The sequence below is a fragment of the Bos indicus genome, chromosome 11 (assembly GCF_029378745.1).
Source record: "Bos indicus isolate NIAB-ARS_2022 breed Sahiwal x Tharparkar chromosome 11, NIAB-ARS_B.indTharparkar_mat_pri_1.0, whole genome shotgun sequence".
NCBI classification, from domain to species: Eukaryota; Metazoa; Chordata; class Mammalia; order Artiodactyla; family Bovidae; genus Bos; species Bos indicus.
In genome coordinates this window covers 4,645,490-4,670,022 of record NC_091770.1, presented here as the reverse complement: position 1 = coordinate 4,670,022, position 24,533 = coordinate 4,645,490, and the positions used below count along the sequence as shown (strand labels likewise).

Here is a 24,533-nt window from a genome sequence, read left to right as displayed (position 1 = left end):
TCCAGGACGGTGCTGGAGAGTCACAGGACTTACTTGGCACTGTGCATGCGTGTGTGCATGCTCAGTCATCCAGTCGTGTCCAATTCTTTTGTGACCCCACAGACTGTAGCCTGCCAGGCTCCTCTGTCCATGGGATTCTTCAGGCAAAAATACTGGAGTAGGTTGCCATGCCCTCCCTCCAGGGCATCTTCCCCAGCCAAGGATCAAATCCATGTTTCCTGCATTGGCAGGAGGGTTCTTTAGCACTGCACTGTCTGGGAAGCCATACTCGGGAATGATAAAGCAAATAAAGTTATAATAGATTGCCCACATTCTAGTTTATTTCATTCCCCTTTCCTTTTCTTACCTACCCCTTCCGCTGTTCTCCCTCTTTGATCAACATGGCAATGAAACTGCCTTTCATTGTTCAGCTAACCTTAAAGAGACAAAGGCATGGCCTGAACATCTTTGTTTGTTTGTTTTGGCCATTTAAAAATTGTATTTTCTTTTAATTTGTATTTTGTGTCGGAGCATAGTTGATTAACACTGTTGTGTTAGTTTCAGATGAACAGTTAGTAATGCAGTTATACATATACATGTATCTATTCTTTTTCAGATGCTTTTCCCATTTAGTTTATTACAGAATATTGAGCAGAGCTCCCATGTGAGCAGACTTCCCGTGCTATACGGGGTCCCGTCCTATAGTGGGTCCTTTTTGGTTATCCGTTTTAGATATACCAATGTGTACATGTCTTTCCTCGACTGGAATGTCTTTTTGGTGTTCCCCCTAGAATTTGGTAGACCCCTAGAATGGGTCTCTCTCATTCTCTGCCTCTGTCCGTGGGGGTTGCTTTCTGCCATGAGGTCTCCCTCAGTGTTCTCTTGGGGGCACAGCCTCTGAAAAGTATATCTGTAGGGCCACACTGTAAAGGTGCTTGGAGAGGAGCCCACCTCCCTATTTATATGTCCCCGCCCCTAGCTGCGGCTGCACCGGAGTGAGGCTGGAGAGCCCTGGTCCAGCGTTTTTCTCAAGAGCGTCCCACTCAGAATAGCCTTGCTCTTTTAAATGACATAGAACATTTGCTTACAGAATTTCATTTCACGCAGTCCAGGAAATCCGTCAGTCCCTGTCTGTATTTCCAGCTCTGTTCATCATCATTCGTGTGCCTAAATAGAAGGGCTAGAGTGCGGAGATCTGCAGAACCAGGCTTGATGGGAGGAGCCCATCTTGTCCACGTGGTGCTAGAGAACCCAGATACCTGGGGAAAGGCTCGCGAAAGCGAACTGCGCATGCGCAAGCCACAGGGCTCCTGCTCCTGCGTTCGCGGGAACCTGCTCACCGACCCCAATTATCGAGACAGACACAGGATCACAGGCGCGGGCCCCTGGGACCAAAGTAAATTAAGTAATTAATTAAAGGGCTACTTGATACCAGACTCTGGAGACTAGGAGGAAGGATAAATAGTACCGCCTCCGGTCTGAGCCTGTTTCTCTTCACCCTGCATAACCGCCCTGATGGGTCCCGCCGGCCATGGCTTCCCACCCATTCTTCGACCCCCTTGCCCAAGGCTTGCCCCATCTCTACTCTAGAAGATAAATCCCACCTTGTGTTCAGCACTCAGCTTAGCTCCTACTCCTCTGGGGACCCCCCTATTCCCCTGGTCCCTCAACTCTCAGCCCTAAGGATTTTATCACACAATTCCACACTTGACATACACTGTCTTGTTTGGAACCTTGTTCTGCTGCTGCTACTGCTAAGTCACTTCAGTCGTGTCTGACTCTGTGCGACCCCATAGACGGAAGCCCACCAGGCTCCCCCATCCCTGGGATTCTCCAGGCAAGAACACTGGAGTGGGTTGCCATTTCCTTCTCCAATGCATGAAAGTGTAAAGTGAAAGAGAAGTCGCTCAGTCGTGTCTGACTCTTCGAGACCCCATGGACTGCAGCCTACCAGGCTCTTCTGTCCATGGGATTTTCTAGGCAAAAGTACTGGAGTGGGGTGCCATTGCCTTCTCCGTGAAACCTTGTTCTGGGCCCTCCAAATCAGAGGGTGTGGATTTGCATGGTGCATTTTGCCCCCGCCACTCTCAGAACAATGCCAGACAGGTGTGGGTACAGACCCACAGTGCAAGGAAGGAGCCTGGCAAATTCTAAATGGCAGAGGAACCCTGCTGACCTAAAACAAAAGGAAGATGCTCTGGATGTGACTGGATTCAGGCAGGTAATGCCTTCAGCTCATCTTGGAAGTCAACACACAGCAAGCTAAGAAATCTCTCGCCCCCAGCACAGCATCTAACGTATCAGAGGCTCAGTACATAGTTGTCAAGAGAATGCATGTGATCACCTGGGCTTGTCAAGGCAGGTGTTTAACATGTGCTCAAACATTATATAGACACCTCCATGCATCTTCAGGAAGAAAACACAGGGACAGCATATTAGAGTCCACTCAGGACTAACTCACTGTAATAAGTCATCATGGCTTTGGGGGCCCGTGTTCTCTAATTTTCTCTCACCCTCCCATGGCGCATCATCCTGAATGAGGGAAAGGCAAAGAATTCCATAGAAATGAACATGTGTGTGCTCCGTTGCTCAGTCATGTCTGACTCTTTGTGGCTCCATGGACTGTAGCCAGCCATGCTCCTCTGCCCATGGAATTTTCCAGGCAAGAATACTGGAGTGGGTTGCCATTTCCTACTCCAGGGGATCTTTCCCACCCAGGGATCCAACCTGCTTCTCTTTCATCTCCTGCATTGGCGGGTGGCTTGGTGGCTTCTTTACCATTAATGCCACCTAGGAAGCCCAGAAAGGAGCATGTCATCTCATTAGAATTTTATTAGGCATTTCTCACGATAAGTAGCTAAAATGAGGATCATTGGATTTTTGATTGATAGATTTATCAGAGAATATTAGTAGTGAGAGGAACCTTAGATATCATCTGATCCAAGCCCATGTCTTAATCGATGGGGAGGTGGAGACCTCCAGGGAATGACTATGACCCAGGATTGCAGGTTTCCAGGCTGCCCCACTCCCCCTGAACCTCAACGGGACTGATCCATCAAGCTCACCTTGATGGACATGTGGCAGGTATCTGGGAAGTTAGGATCACACGGATAGTGCCGGCATTCTGGATGATGGTCTTCACTTCCTTACAAAGAGAACCCCCTATTCACTTCACCTTACACTGAGCCGCAGGTTCTTCAGGCGAAGTGGGTTAGGCGCCAGCCCTAAGAAATGTCTGTTGATTGGTCCAACCCAATCTTTGTGATCTTACCCTTACTGTGGAACTGGTTTAGCCATGGTCACATGATGCAGTTCAAGCCAGCTTGACGTGAGGGGTAGTCTGTGCAATGAGGGAAATAAGATAGGCCCATCCCTTTTCCTGGACATGGGCAGCTATGTGTGATGACTGCAGCAGCCATCTGAGAGCAGTGAGGAGCATCAGCCTGCAGACGCTCAAGTCAAGGATGGCAGTGAGAGGATATGGAAAGAAACTGAGTCCCTGCTGAGGCCCCAGAGTCTCTGAGTTTGCCGGTCCTGGAAACTCCCCTCTTTGGGGGCTTCTTACTGTGAGGCCCACATGTCCTTCCTTGCTAGGTTTCTGCTTATTTTAATTGCTGTCCATGTTCCCTGTCACCAGACACGGTCTGTCAGCTCTGCGCTATTACACAGCCTTTCAAAAGGCCCTTCTGAAGAGCGCTTCCTGCAGAAACACCTGAATAATACTTGGTGCGTTTGCCCTGAGAGTCCTCATCTGGGGAGCAAATCCAGCCTGTCTGACAACGGCTCATGAGATCACAGCTTGAGTGGGCACGGCCACAAGTCTGGGTTCACATTCTGTCATTTGGTTTCCATGAAAATAGCTTGTGCTTGTCATTCTTAAGTCTTGTATTCCGTGGTGAGATGCAAATTAAACACCACGTCATGCTGACATTAAGACACTTGGTTTATTTGCTTTAAACACAGGAGAGAAATGGGATTGATGTATTCAGACGGAGATGAGGGTAGGAGGAGGGTTTTCAGGAGACATACTCGATTCCAACTGGGTGCTGCCAATCTCTCTGGGCCCCACCAGCCTCCCTTGGGAGCTGCCTTTGACCTTGTTCAAGGTCCTAGCTGTCTGGAACTCAGCACTAAAACAGCAAAGTTTATGGAAATAGGAGACCTCTAAGAAGTAGTGTTGGAAAGCTCATTTGCTGTATCACCTTCGACATTCTTTTTCTGGAGAGACAGTAGCTAATCTCCCAGGTTCCTTCCTGATCGCACATCTGATAATCCCATGAGGTGACCACAGATGGGTAATATGAGTTAAGAATGCCAGTAAACTGGAGGAGTTCCTATCTGTTTGGGCTGCCATATTGGAAGAAGTATGAGAGTTATTAAAAATTAAAGGAGACTACTGTTAACCTTAGGTATTGGGCACTTGTTACATACTTGGCACTGTGCTAAGAACATTACAAGCATGTTCTCATCTAGTCCACCTAGCAACCCTATGAGGCCAATGCTGTTACTACTCCCTTAATCGAGGGAGGCAGCTGAGAGGCTCAGAGAGGGTCAGCAACTTCCCCGAGGCCACACAGTGAGCAAGCAGAGGAGGTCAGATGTCTGTCTGGGTCTGTCCAGTTCTAAAGTTTACACAGTATTCTGCCTCACATGGTAAAAATTCTCTAGATGTGCCTAATGTGCCTGAGGCCAGAAAGGCTGATAGTTTAACGCAGTCACTGAGAAAGTCTGGGTCCTCAGAGAGTGCAAGTTAGCCTGAGGAGTTTGGGATCTGTGGGGCACCCTTCCTTCTCCACCAAGCCTTCCTTCTCCCCCACACCTGTGCTGTGAAGTGGACATGATGGCTCTTTTATTATGTAGATTATCGTGAGGCTCAGAGGAGGGATCTGAAAAGAAAATGCTTTGAAAAAATATAATAAACCATATACATTGAAGCATCTATTATTAAAAATAGTCAAGTAAGGATAAAAAATAGGCTAATCAACTACATCCAAATTAAAAGTGTTTTGTTGCAAGCGATATCATCAAGAAAGGGAAAAGAGTACCCACACAGAGGGGAAAATGTTTTCACATTGTGTATCTGACTTTTATGCAGATAGTATTAAAATTATGTTAATTTTATTAATATAATATTCACATTAATAATAAAATTAATGAAATGTAAATGGGACTTTTATCCAGATAGTAACTCTGCCAGGGGAGGCACTGTGCTTGGGGGTCTTTTTGGCTTCCCATAGAGTGAGCTGTTGCTGCATTGCAACTCCAGTCCCAATCGTGAAGAGAAGGATGTTGAGTTCCTGGCTTTGAAATGCTCTCTGAGCCAAGAAAGGTTTTTCAACTCAGCTTCACTGGCAGGACCACCCACCTGACTCAAAGGGAAGCAGGTTTGCAGCACCAGAAGGCAGCAGTTTCTGGGCAAGTCTCTTAAACGCTGCCAAGGGCTGCACGATAATGCAGCCGCAGGGTGGTTTCGCTTAGCTGTAAGGTTCAGGGATGGTCTAGCCCAGCCAACAGGCTTTTGGAGAAGCATTCCACAAGGGTGCAAGCCCAGTGTCCTCCAAGACCCTAACTCACCAGGTCTCCCAGCTTAAATCCTGTCTGTTACTCAAACAAGAGGTGCAGATGTTTCTCTGCTTCCCAGTGATATTTACAGACCTGCCTCCCTGCACCGCCTTTTAGACTTTTGTTATTACAAAAATGGTAAGTTTCAAGTGATAAGTTCTAAATTTCAAGGAACAAATAATTCTGATACTATATAAGCTTTACTATAGATAGGACACTATAAAAGGTGAAACACTATGCAATATATTCTTTTAAGCTAAAACCACCATGTTGCAAAATCTGCCAGAAATTGTTCCCAAAATATGAAATGCTGGGTGCTGTGCTTAGTCACTCAGTCGTGACCAACTCTTTGCGACCCCATGGACTGTAGCCTGCCAGGCTCCTCTGTCCATGGGGATTCTCCAGGCAAGAATACTGGAGTGGGTCGTCATGCCCTCCTCCAGGGGATCTTCTAACCCAGGGATCAAACCCAGGTCTCCCACATTGCAGGAGGGTTTTTTACCAGGGAACACAAAACATGAAATGGATAAATGTAAATATACGTCAAGTTCACCTATAAATATAGGTCCTCCCAAAATCCTAACTAAAATACTAGCAAGCTAAATTCAATAATATAGTAGTAGAATAAAGTTCCACAATGTAATTGACATTTAAAAGGAAACATGTGATATTGGTGAAAAAATAAAGAACTGGAAAAAATAGGAATGTTCAAAAAATATTTATCCACATAATTCCACCTTCTGAAAATATCCACAGTTAACATTTGAATATGTATCCTTCCAGTGTTTTGCTCTGTATATGGAATATGTATATATTTTATGTACTTCCGATCATGCTACTTTGTAGCCAGCAGATTGTCCAGGAAAGACCACGCACATATATCACATGAGGTTAGATGACGGCCTTCACTAATTTGGCAGAGTTCAGCAACACAGCAGAGAAAGCGGTGCCCCACAGCTAACACAGGTGGACCCCAGGTCCCCTTGGAGGTTGTAACAAAGTATTTACGTCTCAGTGCTTCGCAAACCCCATCAAAAAGACTTACACATTCTGTGTTCTTAATACTCCCATGTCAGAACCAGTTTATAGACAAGTAGGACCCTCTGGTTCCCACTTGTCCCTCTGGTCCAGAGGACCCTCTGGACCTTCTGATTCTTAAGCTTAAAAACCCTGAGTCAGTAAAACCCTATTCTGTCTTCCAAGGGAAGAAGCAGGATTAGCACACACGTAGGTGTTCCTGGTCCATTTCTCTGCCCTCAGATGATAGGCATACTGGAAAGCCCATTGCCTCACAAATTCAGAGTGAGAATTTTTCATGGCAGTAAATATTCTGCCCTAATAGGTTTAGAATAACTGCATAGTACTACATTCCCTCATAAGAATGTATAGTTATTTATTTAACTGGTCTCCTGTTTATGAGCATTTTGGTTGTTTACAAATCCTTTCCTAAGGACTGTAGTCCACCAGCCTCCTCTGTCCATGGGATTCTCCAGGCAAGAATACTGGAGTGGGTTGCCATTTCCTTCTCCAGGGGATCTTGCCAGCCCAGGGATTGAACCTAGGTCTCTTGCATTACAGACATATTCTTTACCATTTGAGCCAGCAGGGAAGCCCATTGCAAATAACATAAGAGCATATATCCTTGTAGATACATGTTTTACATATCCCTGATTGTTTTCATTGGATAGCTTTCTAAAGTAGAATCTCAACTCTGTCCCTTATTAAGAACTTGGTCGTCCCTACCTAGAAAGAGACAGAATAATACCTACCCTCTAAGAAAGAGACAGAGGCATAAAGTAACAGAAAACCCCAGGGTCTCAGGTCTTAAGACCTGAGTTCCTGTTTGGGGGTATGGCTATTGTCCTCCCCTGGGGTCTGCATGCTCCATTCTGATTTATTTGTAGAACTTTCCTTTGTTTGATTTTGTATATTAGTGGAAAATATGCAGTTTTTGCATTGTCAACAAGTGGTATCATGACTTGCATTACAGTTTTTTCTATAGCTGACTTCACGTACTTTATGATTCTATACAGCTCTGATGGCTCACCGGGTAAAGAATCCGCCTGCAATCCAGGACACACAGGAGGTGTGGGTTTGATCCCTGAGTCAGAAAGATCCCCTGGAGGAGGGCACAGTAACCCACTCCAGTGTTCTTGCCTGGAGAATTCCACGGACTGAGGAGCTTGGTGGGCTGCAGTCCATGGGGTTGCAAAGAGTTAGACGTGACTGAGCAACTACGCAGGCACGCGTGCATGCACGGTTTCTGGCGGTTCACTTCTTTCCCTGGAGAAGCTGAAAGAAACCGACTCCTCTGCGGCGGGCACTCTGCCTGGCTAAGTGTCTGTCAGCTCCCTCCTCCGCAAACCGCACACGCACAGGCGCACGCACACGCACACGCACGCTATAGCTCTCCTGGCGCCAAGTGAATTCTCAGCAAAGGTCACACAGGATCATCCTTTACCGCATGCTGTTTACTCTGAACATAAAGACACGCCCTCCTTTTATCCTTAACATTTTTACAATCTCAGTTCGAGTCATTTTTCTCACAAGACTATCCACGTACGTGTTCTTTCTAGCTTTAGTACACAGACTTTTAAAGTCAGAGCTTAATTTCCACAGTGAATGTCTTTCGACTCAACTAAGGAACGCCTCATTTGCCTGAGTGATAGAGTGGGCAGTGACTGCAGAGGAGACCTGCCTGGTGGTCTCCTACGTCGGCGTTTCACACAGTTAAACAGTGCTGGAGTCTGGAAGTACTGAGGGAGGGCTCCTTCTGACTTGATAAATACTGTTCTTAATTTTTATTGGAGTATAGTTGACTTACAATGCTGTGTTAGTTTCAGGTGTACAGAAAAGTGAATCAGTTATACGTACACATATATCCACTCTTTTTTAGATTCTTTTCCCATATATTTTCCCAGAGTATTGAGTAGAGTTCCTTGTGCTGTACAGTAGGTCCTTATTAGTTATCTCTTTTATTTATAGTAATGTGTATACGTCAGTCCCAATCTCCCAATTTATTCCTCCTTGGCAACCATAGGAGGGAACTTCCGCCTTTGTTCCCTACATGTGTGACTCTTGTTTCTTATCGTAAATAAGTTCATATGTACCTTTTTATTTTTTTTAGATTCTACATGTAAGCAATATCATATGATATTTGTCTTTCTTAGTCTGACTTACTTCACTCAGCATGATGATCTCTGGGTCCGTCCATGTTGCTGCAAATGGCATTATTTCACTCTTCTTATGGCTGAGTAGCATTCCATCGTATACATGTACCACATCTTCTTTATCCACTCCTTCGTTAATGGACATTTAGGTTGTATCCATGTCTTGGCTTCCACTTGACAAATGTTAATTGAGTGGTTCCTATTCTGGAATAAGATGCTGATATACTCCTCTCTGTTCCTCTTGCAGAGAATAGCTAAAATCTTCAGGTTGTATATATTTAAAAATCATAAGAAGACTGAAAGATGGAGAGAAGGCAGGTCAGCCGAGAACTTTGGGCCTGAGGAGAGACACGGCAGTGTGCTCCCCGCGTGTGTGTGCCTGTGTGAGTGCTCAGTCCTGTGCAACTCTTTGTGACCCCATGGACCGTAGGCCACCAGGCTCCTCTGTCCATGGGATTTCTGGGTGTTCACGTTTCCTCATATAGCCTGGACCAGCGGGAGAAGCTGGCAATCTGGAACTTTTAGATGTTGCAACTCATTCCTGGAGAGTGAGTTTGAGGTAACCAGAGAAAGAAAGGGAGAAAGGGCTTTCTTGCACAGAAAACAGCATATGCAAATGTACCCAGGTGGTCAAAGTGATGAGATTTATTATAGCTTAGGTTTGGGGGTGGACCCATTGAGGAATTGCCAGAAATTTAATTAAGGTCAGACCATGAAGAGCTTCAAAAACCATGTTTAATGCAAGACTTATTCCTAGAGGTATTACAGAGTTTTGTTGTTGTTGTTCAGTCTCTCAGTCATGTCTGACTCTTTGTGACCCCATGGACTGCAGCATGCCAGGCTTCCCTGTCCTTCACCAGCTCCCGGAGCTTGCTCAAACTCATAACCATCCAGTCAGTGATGCCATCCAACCACCTCATCCTCTGTCATCCCCTTCTCCTCCTGCCTTCAATCTTTCCCAGCATCAGAGCTAACAAAAACTTTTAGTCCAAGACCAACAGTCCTGCCAGTTTTATATTTTGGGGGATAATTCCAGCAACAGCAAACCTCCTGTGCCAGCTTTTCCACAGTCACATCTCCTAATGTGGTTATCGGAGCCTCCCCTGGTGGCTCAGCGGTAAAGAGACCAGCTGCCAATGAAGGAGAACCGGGTTCCATCCCTGGGTCAGGAAGATTCCCCTGGAGAAGGAAATGACAACCCACTCCAGTATTCTTGCCTGGGAAATCCCAAGGACAGAGGAGCTGGGCAGGCTATAGTCCATGGGGTCGCAAAAGAGTCAGGTACAACGGAGCAACTGAACAACAGTGTGGTTATAGTTTTAGATCAGTTGGTATCCTCAGAGACACCGTCAGGAAAGGAGGACCAACGCCAGGCCACTGATCATGGTTTAGAGAGCAAGCATGTGTTAGTTCATACAGAGTGCTGAGTAAGAAGGAGAGGGACCTCTCCTAAACTATTATCCTTCAATCCATCTCAACGGCACGCTGGGCATCACAGAGACCCACACAGTGCCCGCCAGGCACAGAGCCAGCCTCCACGTTCCTTGTTAGTTCAAAGCTCATGAACGACCTTGGATATTTATCCAGGCCCCACAGTACACTTGGCAGGAGGGCCTGTGCTGTGAGATCTAGGCGTCTGGGGTCCAGATCTCTTCTCTGACCACTGGTACTCAGACTCGGCCCAGGCCAGATTCAGTCGCTGCAGCCAAAGGAAGGGGCACGGCGAGCAATTTGTTTAGAGCGAAGCTAAGACACTCCCAAATGGGTATTTGGTCTCGGCCACTCACAAAACAGGCAAAACATTTCTTGAAATAAAAATACCAAAAGGAAATAAACCATCCAGGGGAGAACGGGGCTTACCTTACATAGCACATGAAATTTTGAGTACGTTTAAAAACATTCTCTTCAAGGAGAGGTACTAACACTGGAAAAGTACGAGAGGGACTGAAATCCCCTTACTTGTTTTTGGTGATCTTTTTTTTTTTTTTTTTTTAAATAGAGAAGAGAGATTGTTTCTCTTGTTTGGTTGCTAAGTCATGTCTGACTCTTTGTGACCCCATGGACTGCAGCATGCCAGGCTCTTCTGTCCCTCACTGTCTCCCAGAGTTTACTCAAATTCATGTCCATGATGGTGATGCTATCCAACCATCTCATCCTCTGTCACCCCCTTCTCCTTTGCCTCAGTCTTTCCCAGTATCAAGGTATTTTCCAATGAGTTTGTAACCTTTTTGAAAGGTTAAATCCTTATTTTTATTATTTATTTTTTCATTCAGTAATCACAGTTCGGTTCAGTTCAGTCGCTCAGTCGTGTCCGACTCTTTGTGACCCCATGAATCGCAGCACGCCAGGCCTCCCTGTCCGTTGCCAACTCCCGGAGTTAACCCAAACTCATGTCCGTCGAGTCGGTGATGCCATCCAGCCATCTCATCCTCTGTCGTCCCCTTCTCCTTTTGCCCCCAATCCCTCCCAGCATCAGGGTTTTTTCCAATGAGTCAACTCTTTGCATGAGGTGGCCAAAGTATTGGAGTTTCAGCTTCAGCATCAGTCCTTCCAAAGAACACCCAGGACTGATCTCCTTCAGAATGGACTGGTTGGATCTCCCTGCACTCCAAGGGACTCTCAAGAGTCTTCTCCAACACCACACTTCAAAAGCATCAATTCTTCAGTGCTCAGCTTTCTTCACAGTCCAACTCTCACATCCATACATGACCACTGGAAAAACCATAGCCTTCACTAGATGGACCTTTGTTGGCAAAGTAATGTCTCTGCTTTTGAATATGCTGTCTAGGTTGGTCATAACTTTCCTTCCAAGTAGTAAGCGTCTTTTAATTTCATGGCTGCAGTCACCATCTGCAGTGATTTTGGAGCCCCAAAAAATAATCACATGTGGTCACCTATTATGTCCCAGGCACTGTGCGAAGTTCGTTGACACAAAGGCTTTTATTCCATGATCTCAATAATATCTTCACGTCCACATGTTTTCAAGGGCACCGTGATCCATAAATGGCATAGGGTCCAAGAACTCCCCTAAAAACTGCCCAATGCTGTGTCATCACGACAGTCAATCCATGTTATCATTTCAGGAAAAAGTTACTTTTTAACTTAAGTTGAAAAAATTGTTAATGTCTTTAGTATGGAAACATGACAACTAGTCAGCACACTAAAATTCGCAGTTTGCAGTTTTAAATATATAAAGCTTGAAGTCTTCTTGCAGGAGGGTATGCTCAATATGTCTTTTTCCATCGTCTTAATTCCACTACCCCAAAGAGCTTCTGTGGTTTAAGCAAGCCCATCCTTCTCTTGTATCTGCCTGCAATGCAGGGGACCTGGGTTTGATTCCTGGATCAGGAAGATCCCCTGGAGAAGGAAATGGCAATGCACGCCAGGATTCTTGCCTGGAGAATCCCACGGACAGAAGAGCCTAGCAGGCTACAGTCCTTGGGGTCACGAGAGTCGGACACGACTGAGTGACTAAACCACCACCATCCTTCTCTTAGTTCTCATCCGCTGTGATGACCATCCCTGGCTTCTTTATTCTGCCACCCTGGCTGCCACAGCGGCTTCTACTCATGGCAAAGACGGTCACTACACTGAGTCTGAAATGACCAGCGTTCCCCAGTGACCCCCAAAAAGGCTAGTTACTGGAGCAGGTTTTATAGAGGTTAGGGCAGTTACGTTAATCCAACAACCAAAGCCTCCAGAGCCCTTGCAGACAGGCCTGCCTCCATCCTTGATATTGATTGTCGTATCAAAAGCCACTCAGTCTCTACCCAGACCACGGAAACACGGATGTATTCCGTCCTGACCCCAGAGGCAACAAGAGCCTCACAGCCCTTCAAAGCAAGGCAGGAAGAAAACCTAAAATTCTTGGCTCTCCCAACTGTTTCAAAAGCAAATAATAGTTATGCCAGTAAAACTGTCATTTTAAGTGAATTTCCTAATATAAGGAAGGAAAACATAAAACTCTTAAGGCTTTTCTGCCAATCTGATTCAGATCAGAGACTCTGTCTCCCTGGGCTAGTGGGTCTCATTACGACAGGACAGCGGTCATAAAAGAAAGGCGGCACAGTAACTGTTTAATGGACATTTTCCCAGAAATTAAAGCGCCGCTCTTCAAAAGACAGTCAGCTTGCGGTGCAGGCCCCAGGGAACTGCACACACGTCGCTGCCTCCGCTGCAGACAGAGCAACCAGGTGCACCCAGCGCCAGCCTCACGCAGCCTTTGTTGTGGGGATGAAAGCCGGAGAATGTACCGCTTGGTGATCAAAGTCTTTGACCATCATATAAAACCAATCAAAATGCTCTTTATTTCTCTTAATTTCCTGGACTTCAGCAGATGTCATTCCAGAGTGTGGCAGGCAGACAGATCTCTTTCCTCCAACGTGTGTTCTTTGGCTTTGGGGAGTTTTTAGGTTTGGGTTTGTGTTGGTTTGGGTTGGGGAAGGTTTTTGTCTTTTTGTGGTTTTTCCCCAGTGTTTTGGGGACCTGCTGACAAACCGTTAACATGGATCCCAAACGTTCATGTTCAGTTCAGGATCTAACAACCTTTTCTTCATGATTCTATTGATAGTGGAGCCTTTTCTTTATGATTCCATTGACAGTGGTCACTTTGACTCGGCCCCTAGGAAGAGTGGATTTTAGTTCATAAGGGAAGAAAAAAATATTATAACTCTTAGATCGCTAACCACCCCTTCCCAGCCTCTGTCTAAAGATCTAGGAGTCCTCACTCAACCCCGGAACAAACAGCAGACTGGGAAAGGAATCATTTTCGCTCAGGCAAGGTGTCAAGCTGCAGATGCTGCCTGACGGTGAAGAATTTTGTCGGACTGTTTGGGTACAGACCATGACACTGGCAGAAGAAATAAAAACCACTGGGGAAGGTTATGCTCAAACTCCGCTTTTCCTTAAACCTGCAATTCAAAACAGTGCTTTGATTTGTAGGTCCATCCGGCAAGATCATTTCTTGTCTTATCATTCTTCTGAAAAGCAAGATCCCAAAGCATTTTCGCCCCCTCCCCCGGCCCCTACACTGAGGATTAATGGGAATCTGTCCCCCGGCAAAGCATTTGTCAAAGATCTAAGGGGCAGGTGGGAAGGGTCCTTTACCTTGCCCTGGCTGCTTTTGCGCTTGAGACCATAAACTGACAAGCTCACTTGCATGCAGTCCTGTTGAAATGGTGGTCACAAGAGGGAAAAGCAAGCCAATATGTGCTGACTTAACATTAAAAAAGTAGTCACTGCATTTTCTGCGTTTAGAGTTTGACCTCAAAAAGGACAGAGTCAGGTGTGTTTCAATGCAATTAATAACGGACACTGAAGATGTTGGCTATTTTGTGAGTACCAGAACTTCTATGGCTCACTGTTTGGGTGGATGCATGTTATTTGCATTTTTGTGGTTAATTAATTGCCAGGAGGAGTATCCATGTTTGCTGTTCTCTTTGAGTTTCTAATTTGAGTATAGAACTTCCTGGCAGATTTCAGCGTGGATATGAACATCGAGTATAATTTGAAATGGTATTGCTGTATGCCACTGCACTGGAGTTGAATTTTAAAGTCAGAATAAATAAAAACTGTGTGACTGAGGGATCTCCTGTTCTCTAATAAAAGGCTCAAAGGAAAAGTACTGTTTAGACAGCAACCCAGGTCCTGTAAAGACGACAGCACTGGACGCTATGGGTGGGGAGAGGTAGGAAGCCAGACAACTTGGTCCGTCCCTCTGTGTCTGGAACCTTCCAGAAGGCCATGCAAGCACAGAGCAGGACACTGTGCCCTTCCTCACAGCCCACTTCCTAAAATAAAGCAAACAGACCTTTTCGTTCTTTGCAAAATATTTCAAGCATTTTGGATTTCCTGGCTTTTTTGGTCAATGATTGGAATCGGGGATGCATTTGAAAAGCCATTCCCAGAAACAGCAGCAAAACAGGGACAGTCCTCCTGCAGCGACGTCACCTCCTTTTCTGAAATGGTCACATAGACCAGTCACACCAGCCGGTGCCCGATGGCCAGGGGGCAGCAGCCTTCGCTCCCAGTTTAATTTCTGTGCCCCATTGTCTTAACCAGGAGGCTGCTGTGACCTTGCTGGTGGGTCTGCCAGCTCCATCCAGGTGACGGCTGGCAGATGTGCTGGCTGCGCGCCTCCGGTGCCCGCCAGCCCGCTCAGCGGCGCTTCCGTGTTTGCTCACTCGGCTTCCCTTCCCTCTCTTTCCTCGCGGGTGGGCAGTGCCGGACTCCAGCCGGCCGACTGCAGGGCCTCCGCACCCTCGAGCAAGGGCAGCAGCAGCGGCAGCAGCAGCAGTGGGAGCAGCTCCTCCAGCGACTCGGAGAGCAGCTCGGGGTCCGACTCGGAGACAGAGAGCAGTTCCAGCGAGAGCGAGGGCAGCAAGCCTCCCCACTACTCCAGTCCCGAGGTGAGTACCTGCGGGCCTCCGGGGGCCTCCCCTGCCTGCTTCTCCCCTGGGGAGCACAGTCAGTCCTCCTCCCAGTGTGGTTCTCACACCTCCCACTCCCCCACTCTCCATGGCCTGCAAGCTGCTGTGACCCGTATAGGCCACCGCTCCCAGGGAGCCTGCCAGGATTGATTTGGGCTCATTTCCCCCAACCTCCTCCTCAAAGTGCTCCTAGCTAGAGAGCTTCCTTTGAGATCTAGAAACTTCATCTCTTACAGTCCAAAATCTCTATCTTGACTTCCAGAACTTTCCAAACATGCTGTAAACATCACTGACTGGAAATAACCTGACGATTGGGGTCAGCGAGGCAATAAGCAGATAGGGGAGCTCCAACCTGAAGTGTGAGCCCCTGTAAATCATGGAGAAAGGAGTTTTGTGGATTAGACATGGCTAGAATCTTACCTTGTTGCAGTTTGTCACAGATTAGAAGAACACGGGCTATAAGTATAAATAAAACCTTTTTAACTGTGTTTTCTTTGTGAAAATATACAGAGAAAAATTAGCATGAACCTGAAAATAATAATGAAAGCTTTTATAGGTATGATGAGTATCTATGTGGAAGATTTAGGTGCCTCATATAAAAACATGATATGGTCCCGATAAAACCCATTGCTATTTCTACTTTAAAGGGGAAAATTAAATAGTAACTCAGAGCATGGATCCTTGAGAGAGGACTGAGAACACATTTGTCCAGTTTCTGGATTGGTAAGGGTACACTTTGATTTCTAAAGAAGGAACAACATAGGCTTCTTCTTAAGTGTAAAGACATTTCACGTTACTGAGGGTCATAGGATTTTTTTTTTTTTTTTTTTTTTTTTTTGCCTGCAATCCTCTGTACCACTTTGGGGCCCAAATTTCTAAATAAGCTCTAAAATGAACCAAACCCACATGTCCAAACCTTGGTGCTGAGAGGAGAGCACCTTTAAGGGCCAACCAGCCTCACATTTCCAGTTTGTGTGCCTATGTCTCTCTTTCCCTCCATCTCTCTTGATCTGTCTGTCTGTCTCCCTGTATAAGTAAGGGGAAGGCCCTTAGCAACATTAACCTATAAAAGCTATCTGTTGCTATAACCCTGACTTTCCCCAGAAGCTAAATTATTCCTTCTCCATTATTTCATTCATTCATCTGTTCATTTATGGTTTTTCAACAAATATTGAGTTTCTGCCACAGATACGCTTGGCCCTGGGAGACAGCAATGATCTGACAAAGAAGATTCCTGTCTTCACAGACTTGATATTCTAATGAGAATAATTTGAAACAAACAAGCAAAAAACAAAACAAAACAGAGGCATTAACTAAGCTTCTTCAGAGCCAGCTTTGTGATCTGATTTGTTGAAAACCTCCAGAATATGTAGTAGAAAAAACTGGGTTCCAGGGACATTAAAAGGGCCGAGGGGGGACAGTGGTGGTGGATTAAAAGCCTCAGGGTCTGTGAATGAGAGCCCCCATCCCCGCCTCTTTGTGACTTTGAAGGTTAAATTCAGGAATGTTGAATATTATTTGCATGTTGAAATGTGACTCCTGGAGTTTCTAGATGAGGCTGAAACCAGCCTCAGAGAAGCACGGTTATAAAGGGCTTTGAGCAGACTCCCTCTAAATGTCACTGAAATAATTACAAAGACCTGAACTCCTTGATGATGAAAGGAAGCACTTGACGTTTCTTCCGGCAGCTATCAGAGCCCCCAGCCGAGGAGGAGGAGAAGGAGGAGGAGGGGAAGCTGCTAACACAGGCCTTAGAGTTTAAGTTGCCTGAGGCAACGGGTAGGTTTCGACTTCTGGCTTCTCCTTGCAGAGGGAGTGCAGAAGTGACAGGTGTAGCCACAGAGCATGTGACTTCTCTCTGCTGGAAAGGAATGTACTCCTTGGAATAAAAGTAAGGGGTTTGGGGCTTGGTTTTTTTTTTTTTAACATTTTTTCCCAAGACGACTACAGACACACACCCTTCAGAAATACAAAGAGGGAATTCCCTGGCGGTCCAGTGGTTAGGACTCCGTGCTTTCACTGCCAAGAACATTGTGGGTTTGGTGTCTCATTGGGGAACTAAGATCCCACAAGCCATGTGGCATGGCCAAAGATTTTATCAAAAAAAAAAAAAAGAATTACAATGAGTTTGCAGAATGAACATTAAAAAGAGGGAAGGAAGCATTAAGGGCCAACTCTACGGCAGCCCTGCTCTCCTCTGCCCTGAGCTGGCCCAGGTCCCCTGACAGAGAGCAGTGAGACCCGTTTCCCTGTCCCCCACAGGACCACCCAGCTCTTCATAGCCACACACCTCCCATCCCACCGCAAAGACCTGTTTCTGCTGCTTTGCAGCAAAACGTATCTGGCCCTCCTTTCCCCTTTCAGAAATGTCCTAATATGAGAGCAGGAGATCCTCATGATGTCCCAAGACACCTGCATCCTGCACCCTGCCCCTCAACGTGCCAGTACTGGGCACCTGCTTGGCTCTCCTGAGTCTCATCCAAGCTGTGTTTCTGGCCCTGGTTGTAGAAAGCCACTGCCTTTCACATGCATCACCATGGAATATAACCCCTAGTCTGCAAGTGGGCATGGAAGAGACACTGGATTCAGTCTCTGTGGCCTGAGGTTTGCTTGCTTGTCATCAGACTAATTTTTTTCATTTGAGTTCTTTCTTCTTTCTTGGTCTGGGACATCCTTTCATACCAGAGCTTGACCAGGGAGCAGGAAGGGGTTGGGGGGGGGAGTGCATTTTGCCCTTCCATTAGCACATTTACAGCAGCACACAGAGCTCCTTAGACCAGTGTTCCAAGTAAAGGGACAGCTTGCTGTGTGAACAAGAAAGAGCCTGGTCACAGGACTTTATTTGACTGCACGTGGGATCTTTAGCTGTGGCCTGGGAGCTCTTAGTTGCAGCATGTCGGACCTACTTCTCTGACCAGGGATCAAACCTGGTCCCCCTGCAATGGGAGCACAGAGTAGTATCCACTGGGCCCCCAGGGTGGTCCCTGGTCACAGGATTTTGAGAAGAGCCAGGATAAAGTGGGTTTCACCCGTTTCTTTACTGCAGGGCATCACTCAGCCCTCAACATCACTCATGTAAACAGCGTTCTCCATTGTGGTGTTTCCCAAATATGTCCAACCATGGTAGGCTTTCTTCATGGGCTAAAAGCACATTTTGGAAAATGCTGCCCTAGATCATTCTTGAAAATCTTCAAAAATACAAGTTATTCATGGATTCAACAAGCTTCTCCTTAATTAGGCATCTATGGGGTATGTGGCAGTGGGTGCCCTGAAGGTTGTAGATGAAATAGAGACTAGAGTATACCCTGGAGAGCTTGTGCATGAATCAGAGGGAAGATTGATCAGAGAGGAGAGTCCTGGCTGGAAATGCACACTGCAAGCCAGCAAACAAGCAAAAGCGCTGGGCGGAAGCCCAGTGGATGGCTCAGACAGTAAACCAGAGGCAGCAGCCTGCCAGGCAAGGAGCTCCGAGCCCCAAGTCTGCCCTCCTCCCCTGCCACCTAATTCTTGGCTGTTTAAGCTTCCTTGGCCACAGTTTTATCTCCAAAATGGCAGATAATCTCCTACTGTCTAATCTGTGAGGTTTTTCTGAGGAGTAAGTGACAAACAGGGAGAGGCAGCTCATCGTGAGTCATTAGTAGCAACAGGGTCATAGCAAGCTGCCCCTCTAACCTATTACGGTCACCTATTACGGTCCTGCGAGGGATACAAAGCAGCAGAAACCTGGCCTCTGCCGGAAAGCAGTGTTTGGCTTTGTTGAAGACACAAGATTCATATACATGAAACAGACATGGATATCAAAAGATGATGCCATTAAGGATAATGGAAGGCAACAGGTATTATCTGGAGAGTTAGTGGTGTCTTCTCCAAAAGTCAGATCAAATTCTATCATTTGAAGACCTGACATTTCTCAAGTGAAACAAGGTCCCCTTTTCATGAGGCTTCCCCAGAGAGTAATGGGAGCTTAAGGGAATCTGGTCTCTCAACTGTGACAAGCCTGGGTTTAGTCTTGCTGGTGCCTGTAGCTCTGCAGCTTTGGACATGTTACTTAACTTCGCTGAGCCTCATCTAAAAACTAAGGCTGATAGTATCTCTTATCTATGGATTAAAGTAGATGATACATGTGATGTGAGAGCACACTGTGGGTGTTCCAGCAAGGAAAGATGCCTGTAAGATGATGGCTGCCTGAGGAGTTCGGATTTTGTTCGGGAGGCAAGAGGAGGTCATTGTAGATCCTTGAGAAAGGGAACATAATTTAGCAGTGTACTGAAAATGGTCCTGATTTCTTTGGCTGTGAAGAGCAGAAAAAATGACTCTGCGGCACATGGGGCAGCGGGCCCTTACTCCATTGATTACATCCTCCCCTCACTGTGAAGACTCCCCCAGGGGAGGTTTAGTGGGAGTTTCCCTGTGAGTCGCCGTGTTTTGGCTCCAGGCAGGTATCTGTGTCCTCGCATGTAAGAGATGTGAGGTGTGGAAGGCTCACGACGGCGGGGACGAGGATGACCAGGGGGTAGGGGGCGGTAAGTGGCGGATGCTGCCATAAATGTGTCCACCTGGTCCAGTGTGTGCCCCCTTCTGCAAGGCGCCTTCAGCATCCACTCACATTACTGGGCCCCGTTTATCTGGGGAAGCTGAGGCACAGAAGTCACTGACCCAGCCTGGGGTCAGAGAGAAACGGGGCTGGGGAGGAGACAACCTCAAAGCCATAAATGTGTTTGCCGCCAGTTAGCCTTCAGGGGACTTCCCTGGGGGTCCAGTGGCTAAGATTCCAAGCTCCCAAAGCAGGGAGCCCGGGTTCAATCCCTGGTCATGGAACTAGATCCCTGCCCCAGCTGAAGATCCCACGTGCCGCAACAAAAATTGAAGCTCCCGAGTGCTGCGGCTGAGACCCGGTGCAGCCAAAATGGATAAATAAATAATTTTTTAATTAAAGTAGCCTTTCGTCACACTGAGCTCCCCTCAGGGCAGGCGAGAGCTCCCCCTCAGCAAAGAAGCCATTCTATGTCCTGCCACCCTGCTTCCTCCATCACTTCACTGTCGCAGGATGGACCAGGTCAGGTGGGCTCTGCAGGCTCCATTGTTCCCTGTCTCTGCAGGTGCCACATTGAAGCGAGGTCAGAATTTACAAAATAAAACTCAGAGGCGTGAAACAAGATTTTATCATTTTGGTTTTTTGCCTCTTGTTCAGGAGTCCTGGCCTATGGGTGGCATAAAAACAAGAAAAGCAGAACATCAAGTCAGAGCCCAGGCTCCCCATCAGGGTCACGAGAGAGTCCCCTTCCACACTTGTACCCCATGGGGATGCTCCTCGATCCTCATGGCCCCAGGAGCAGGGCCTGGGATCCCCGTGCTGAAATGCCTCACAAGGAGACTCCCATTAAGATTTCCCGGAGGGCGCCTTCACAGCAAAGGGAGGATTTAATCAGTGGAGTGATCACTGATGTGCTGCAGGGTCATTTTCTGCTTACGGTCACTTGTCGCTCCCAGTCCCTCGACACCCTGCACTGCGGTTCCTTGAAGTGCAGTTGGTCTCGTCTGCTTGGAGGGAGCCAGCAGACTGTCCGCAGCCCCTGCCGCAGCTGCAGTGCTCACGTCCACACTCTGTGGCCCCAGGCCCTGTGGCCCTCTAAAGGCTTTCCGTCTCCCTGAGCCGTGCCCCAGACTCAGCCAGGACCCCTGGGTCTAGAGCACTGCCTGCCCTCCTCGCGCCTCACCGCCCTGCCGCAGGATCCTTTCTGCATGAGGCAGTGCCCCAAGTTCTCCTCTTAACACCAATCTCTTTGTTGAAAACCAAATCTTGACACTTGAAAGCAAGCATTCAGAAATTATGATCTTAAAGAACAGTGTTTTTCTCCTGCAAGGGAGCCTGACTTGCTCTAGGCTTTAACAAACCAATACGAAATGCAAAGCTAAGCCATTCTTCTTTATTCTGGGTGGTATCTAGTTCCCCCACCCCACCCCACCCCACCCCCAACTCACCCAATCATCAGAAGCCATGAATTTATAGAGTGGAGGACATAGGGAAGGAAACATACATCACCTTAATCACGCCAAAATTCTCCCCCATCTCACAAATTAAAAACATTCTAGCTAAAGTTCTATGGGGCTTCCGTGGTAGCTCAGCGGTCAAGAATCCACCTGCAATACAGGAGACGTGGGTTCAATCCCTGGGTCAGGAGAATCCCCTGGAGAAGGAAATGGCAACCCACTGTGGTATTCTTGGCTTGGGAAATCCCATGGACAGAGGAGCCTGGCCAGCTACAGTCCATGGGGTTGCCAAAAAGTCAAACATGACTTCGCAACTGTACAGCAACAACAAAATTCTGTACTTATCAATTTACCTCTTTTCTACTAATAATCAGAGAGGCTGGATAAATGGACTTTTATTAGAAATCAACAACATTTACTCCCCGTAAGAGAATTGGTTCTTAACCTTTCAATAAGACATAGATCCCTAGAGAGGTAAATGTAAACTATGCAAACTATTCTCTCCCCAAAATGTGTCTACATGACCTTTGACCTTCTGTTACAGGGCATTCACTGGCCTCGCCTCTCCCCCAGAGCCAATCTGTGGGTCAGAGTTTAACACCTGGAATGCCCAGGATTTGCTCTAATTTAGCAAAACTGTTTACAGAAGAGGTTTTCATTGTCACCTCCTTGTCTGAAACAATTCGGGCAAAGTGTGATGGAAGCGGGTTGAGGATGGACGAACCAAGTCCAGCAGGGTCCACTCAGCCCCCTTTTCGAATTTCTCCCCGAATTACAAGTCTCACCAAAAAAATGTGTGCTTCAACACCCAAGGTCTCCTAACTACACCCCAGTTAACTTTCATGGGCTCTGAAGTTTATGCATGTCTGTATAAATACAAAAAATATACACTGTATAACACTCAAAAGTGCTGGAAATGGGTCCTAATGAGGAATAGGGGGGTCCTCTCATTTCTCAAACTGCTGCACTGGCATTTCAGTGTGGGGGACCAGGAAAGTGTCAGTCGCTCAGTCATGTCCGTCTCTTTACGACCCTGTGGACTGCAGCCTGCCAGGCTCCTCTATCCATGGAGTTCTCCAGGCAAGAATACTGGAGTGGGTAGCCATTCCCTTCTCCAGGGGATCTTCCCAATCCAGGGATCGAACCCGGGTCTCCTGCACTGGCAGGTAGGTTCTTTACCCTTTGAGCCACCTGGGAAGCCCTGTGGGTGGCCACCCTGTGTGCCTGTTGATGCTACACATACCTACGGCTTCCATGTTCCTTGAGTTTCCAGCCCATCAGGTTTCTGCTCACATGCCTAGAGGAGCAGCAAGTCGAGAGAAAAACAGCCAGGCGCATCTAAGTGAGTCTGTCCTAAACAATGTTTTGTTTGTTGCCGGTTTTCTGCTTTTAGGCGGAACCAGCGTCCTCTAACAAGTGGCAGCTGGATAAATGGCTAAACAAAGTGAATCACCACAAGCCCCCTGTCCTGATCCAAAATGAAAGCCACCACGGGCCGGAGAGCAGTCAGTACTACACCCCAGTGAAGGAGGACACGCAGGACTGCGGGAAGCTCCCCGACGTCTGCCCGCCCGGCCTGAGAGACAAGGACATCAAGGGCGCCTGCAAGGAGGAGCAGAGGCCCAGGACCGCGAACAAGGCCCCCGGGAGCAAAGGGGTGAAGCAGAAGTCCCCGCCCGCGGCCGTGGCCGTGGCCGTGACCGCCGCCGCCGCCCCGCCGCCCGCGGTGCCTGGTGCGCCCGCCGAGAGCGCGCCCGCGCCTGCCCGGAGGTCCGCGGGCAAGAAGCCCACCCGGCGCACCGAGAGGACCTCGGCCGGCGACAGCGGCCACCGGCCCGAGGAGCCCGTAGCTGCCGAGGCGCTGGGGGCGAGCACGGGGGTTCCCCCGGAGCCCCCCAAGCCCCGGCCTTGCGGCAACAGCAGGACCAACCACCGCAAGGAGCTGCGCTCGGCCGTGACCTGCGAGAAGCGCCGCACTCGGGGGCTGAGCCGGATCGTCCCCAAGTCCAAGGAGTTCATCGAGACGGAGTCGTCCTCTTCCTCCTCCTCCTCGGACTCGGACCTGGAGTCGGAGCAGGAGGACTACCCTCTGTCCAAGGCCGTGGCCGCCGCCGCCGCCGCTGCCGCTGCCTCCGGGAACGACCCAAGGCTGAAGGAGGCTCCCACCAGCATCAGCGGCGGCGGCCCCCGCGCTCCCGTGGGCTCCATCAACGCCAGGACCACCAGCGACATTGCCAAGGAGCTGGAGGAGCAGTTCTACACACTGGTCCCCTTCGGCCGCAACGAGCTTCTCTCCCCGTTGAAGGACAGTGACGAGGTCCGGTCACTCTGGGTCAAAATTGACTTGACACTTCTGTCCAGGATCCCGGAACACCTGCCCCAGGAGCCGGGGGTCTTGAGTGCTCCCGCAGCCAAGGACTCTGAGAGCGCGCCCCCGAGCCACGCATCGGAGGCGCCCGTGGAAAAGACCTTGCCAAAATCCAAGAGGAAACGCAAGGTAGGCCTGGAAACCTGAGGGGCTAAAGGCACAGTGGGAGGGAGGGCCCCAAACTTGTGGGCAGGTCCACTGGTCTGAAATGTTCCAGGAGCAGGGGTTTATGTCTCCTTCTTCAGCAAACGTTCATAGAGCACTTTACATAAGCTCATAGGAGCCTGCTAAGTCGCTTCAATCACTAAGTCTGACATTCTGCAACGCTATGGACTGTAGCCTGCCAGGCTCCTCTGTCCATGGGATTCTCCAGGCAAGAATACTGGAGTGAGTTGCCATGCCCTTCTCCAGGGCATCTTCCCAACCCAGGATCAAACCCTTGTCTCCTGCATTGCAGGCAGATTCTTTACCATCTAAGCCACCAGGGAAGCCCAGTATAAGTACTTGACACATATTAACTCAACTCAACATCCTTAGAACCGCCCATTGTGGGAAGACCAGCTATTATTCCCATGTGATAGATAATTAAGGCCTGTCCCACTGCATGTGGAAGTAGGCAATTGGGAAATCTTCACTGAATGTCTTCAGGGAATGAGCTAGAAGGGAATGGACCAGTGAGGAAAACTAAACACAGGTGAACCCCATTCTTTGCTGGAAGAGGTGGGGTCATTCATTGACTTAAGAAGTCAGCTGCCTCATAGAGTTGAGTAAGGCTGTGACTAGGGAGCCACAGGTTGGTGCTCCCCATGGTATTGAGCAGAAGGACTTTGTGGTAGAGACGAGCTGGGAACAGGGCCCTAAGCAGGAGGGACTTTTGAGTAATCAGAGGATTCGCTGCCAAAGCTAGGAAGCCAGCTGAACAGAGAGGGATTGAACAGAGTGAGGCAGGCAGGGACTTAAGTCCAGGGAGAGCTGGACGAGGGTCTAGAAGTAGACCCAAACACTTGGCCATTCAGATGTTTTTGAAGAATTTTT

At 48.0% G+C, this 24,533-nt stretch overlaps 1 protein-coding gene across 8 annotated transcripts in view; it reads left to right on the top strand.

The window, feature by feature from the left end:
• The window catches only part of AFF3 (ALF transcription elongation factor 3), a 632,364-nt gene that overhangs the window by 556,118 nt on the left and 51,713 nt on the right, over positions 1-24,533 (top strand). For all 8 annotated transcript variants that reach the window (XM_070798074.1, XM_070798072.1, XM_019969793.2 and 5 more), the window contains 2 exons: positions 14,932-15,118; positions 22,524-23,627. In XM_070798074.1, coding sequence (XP_070654175.1) covers positions 14,932-15,118; positions 22,524-23,627 — 1,291 coding nt within the window. The remainder of the gene's footprint in view (positions 1-14,931; positions 15,119-22,523; positions 23,628-24,533) is intronic.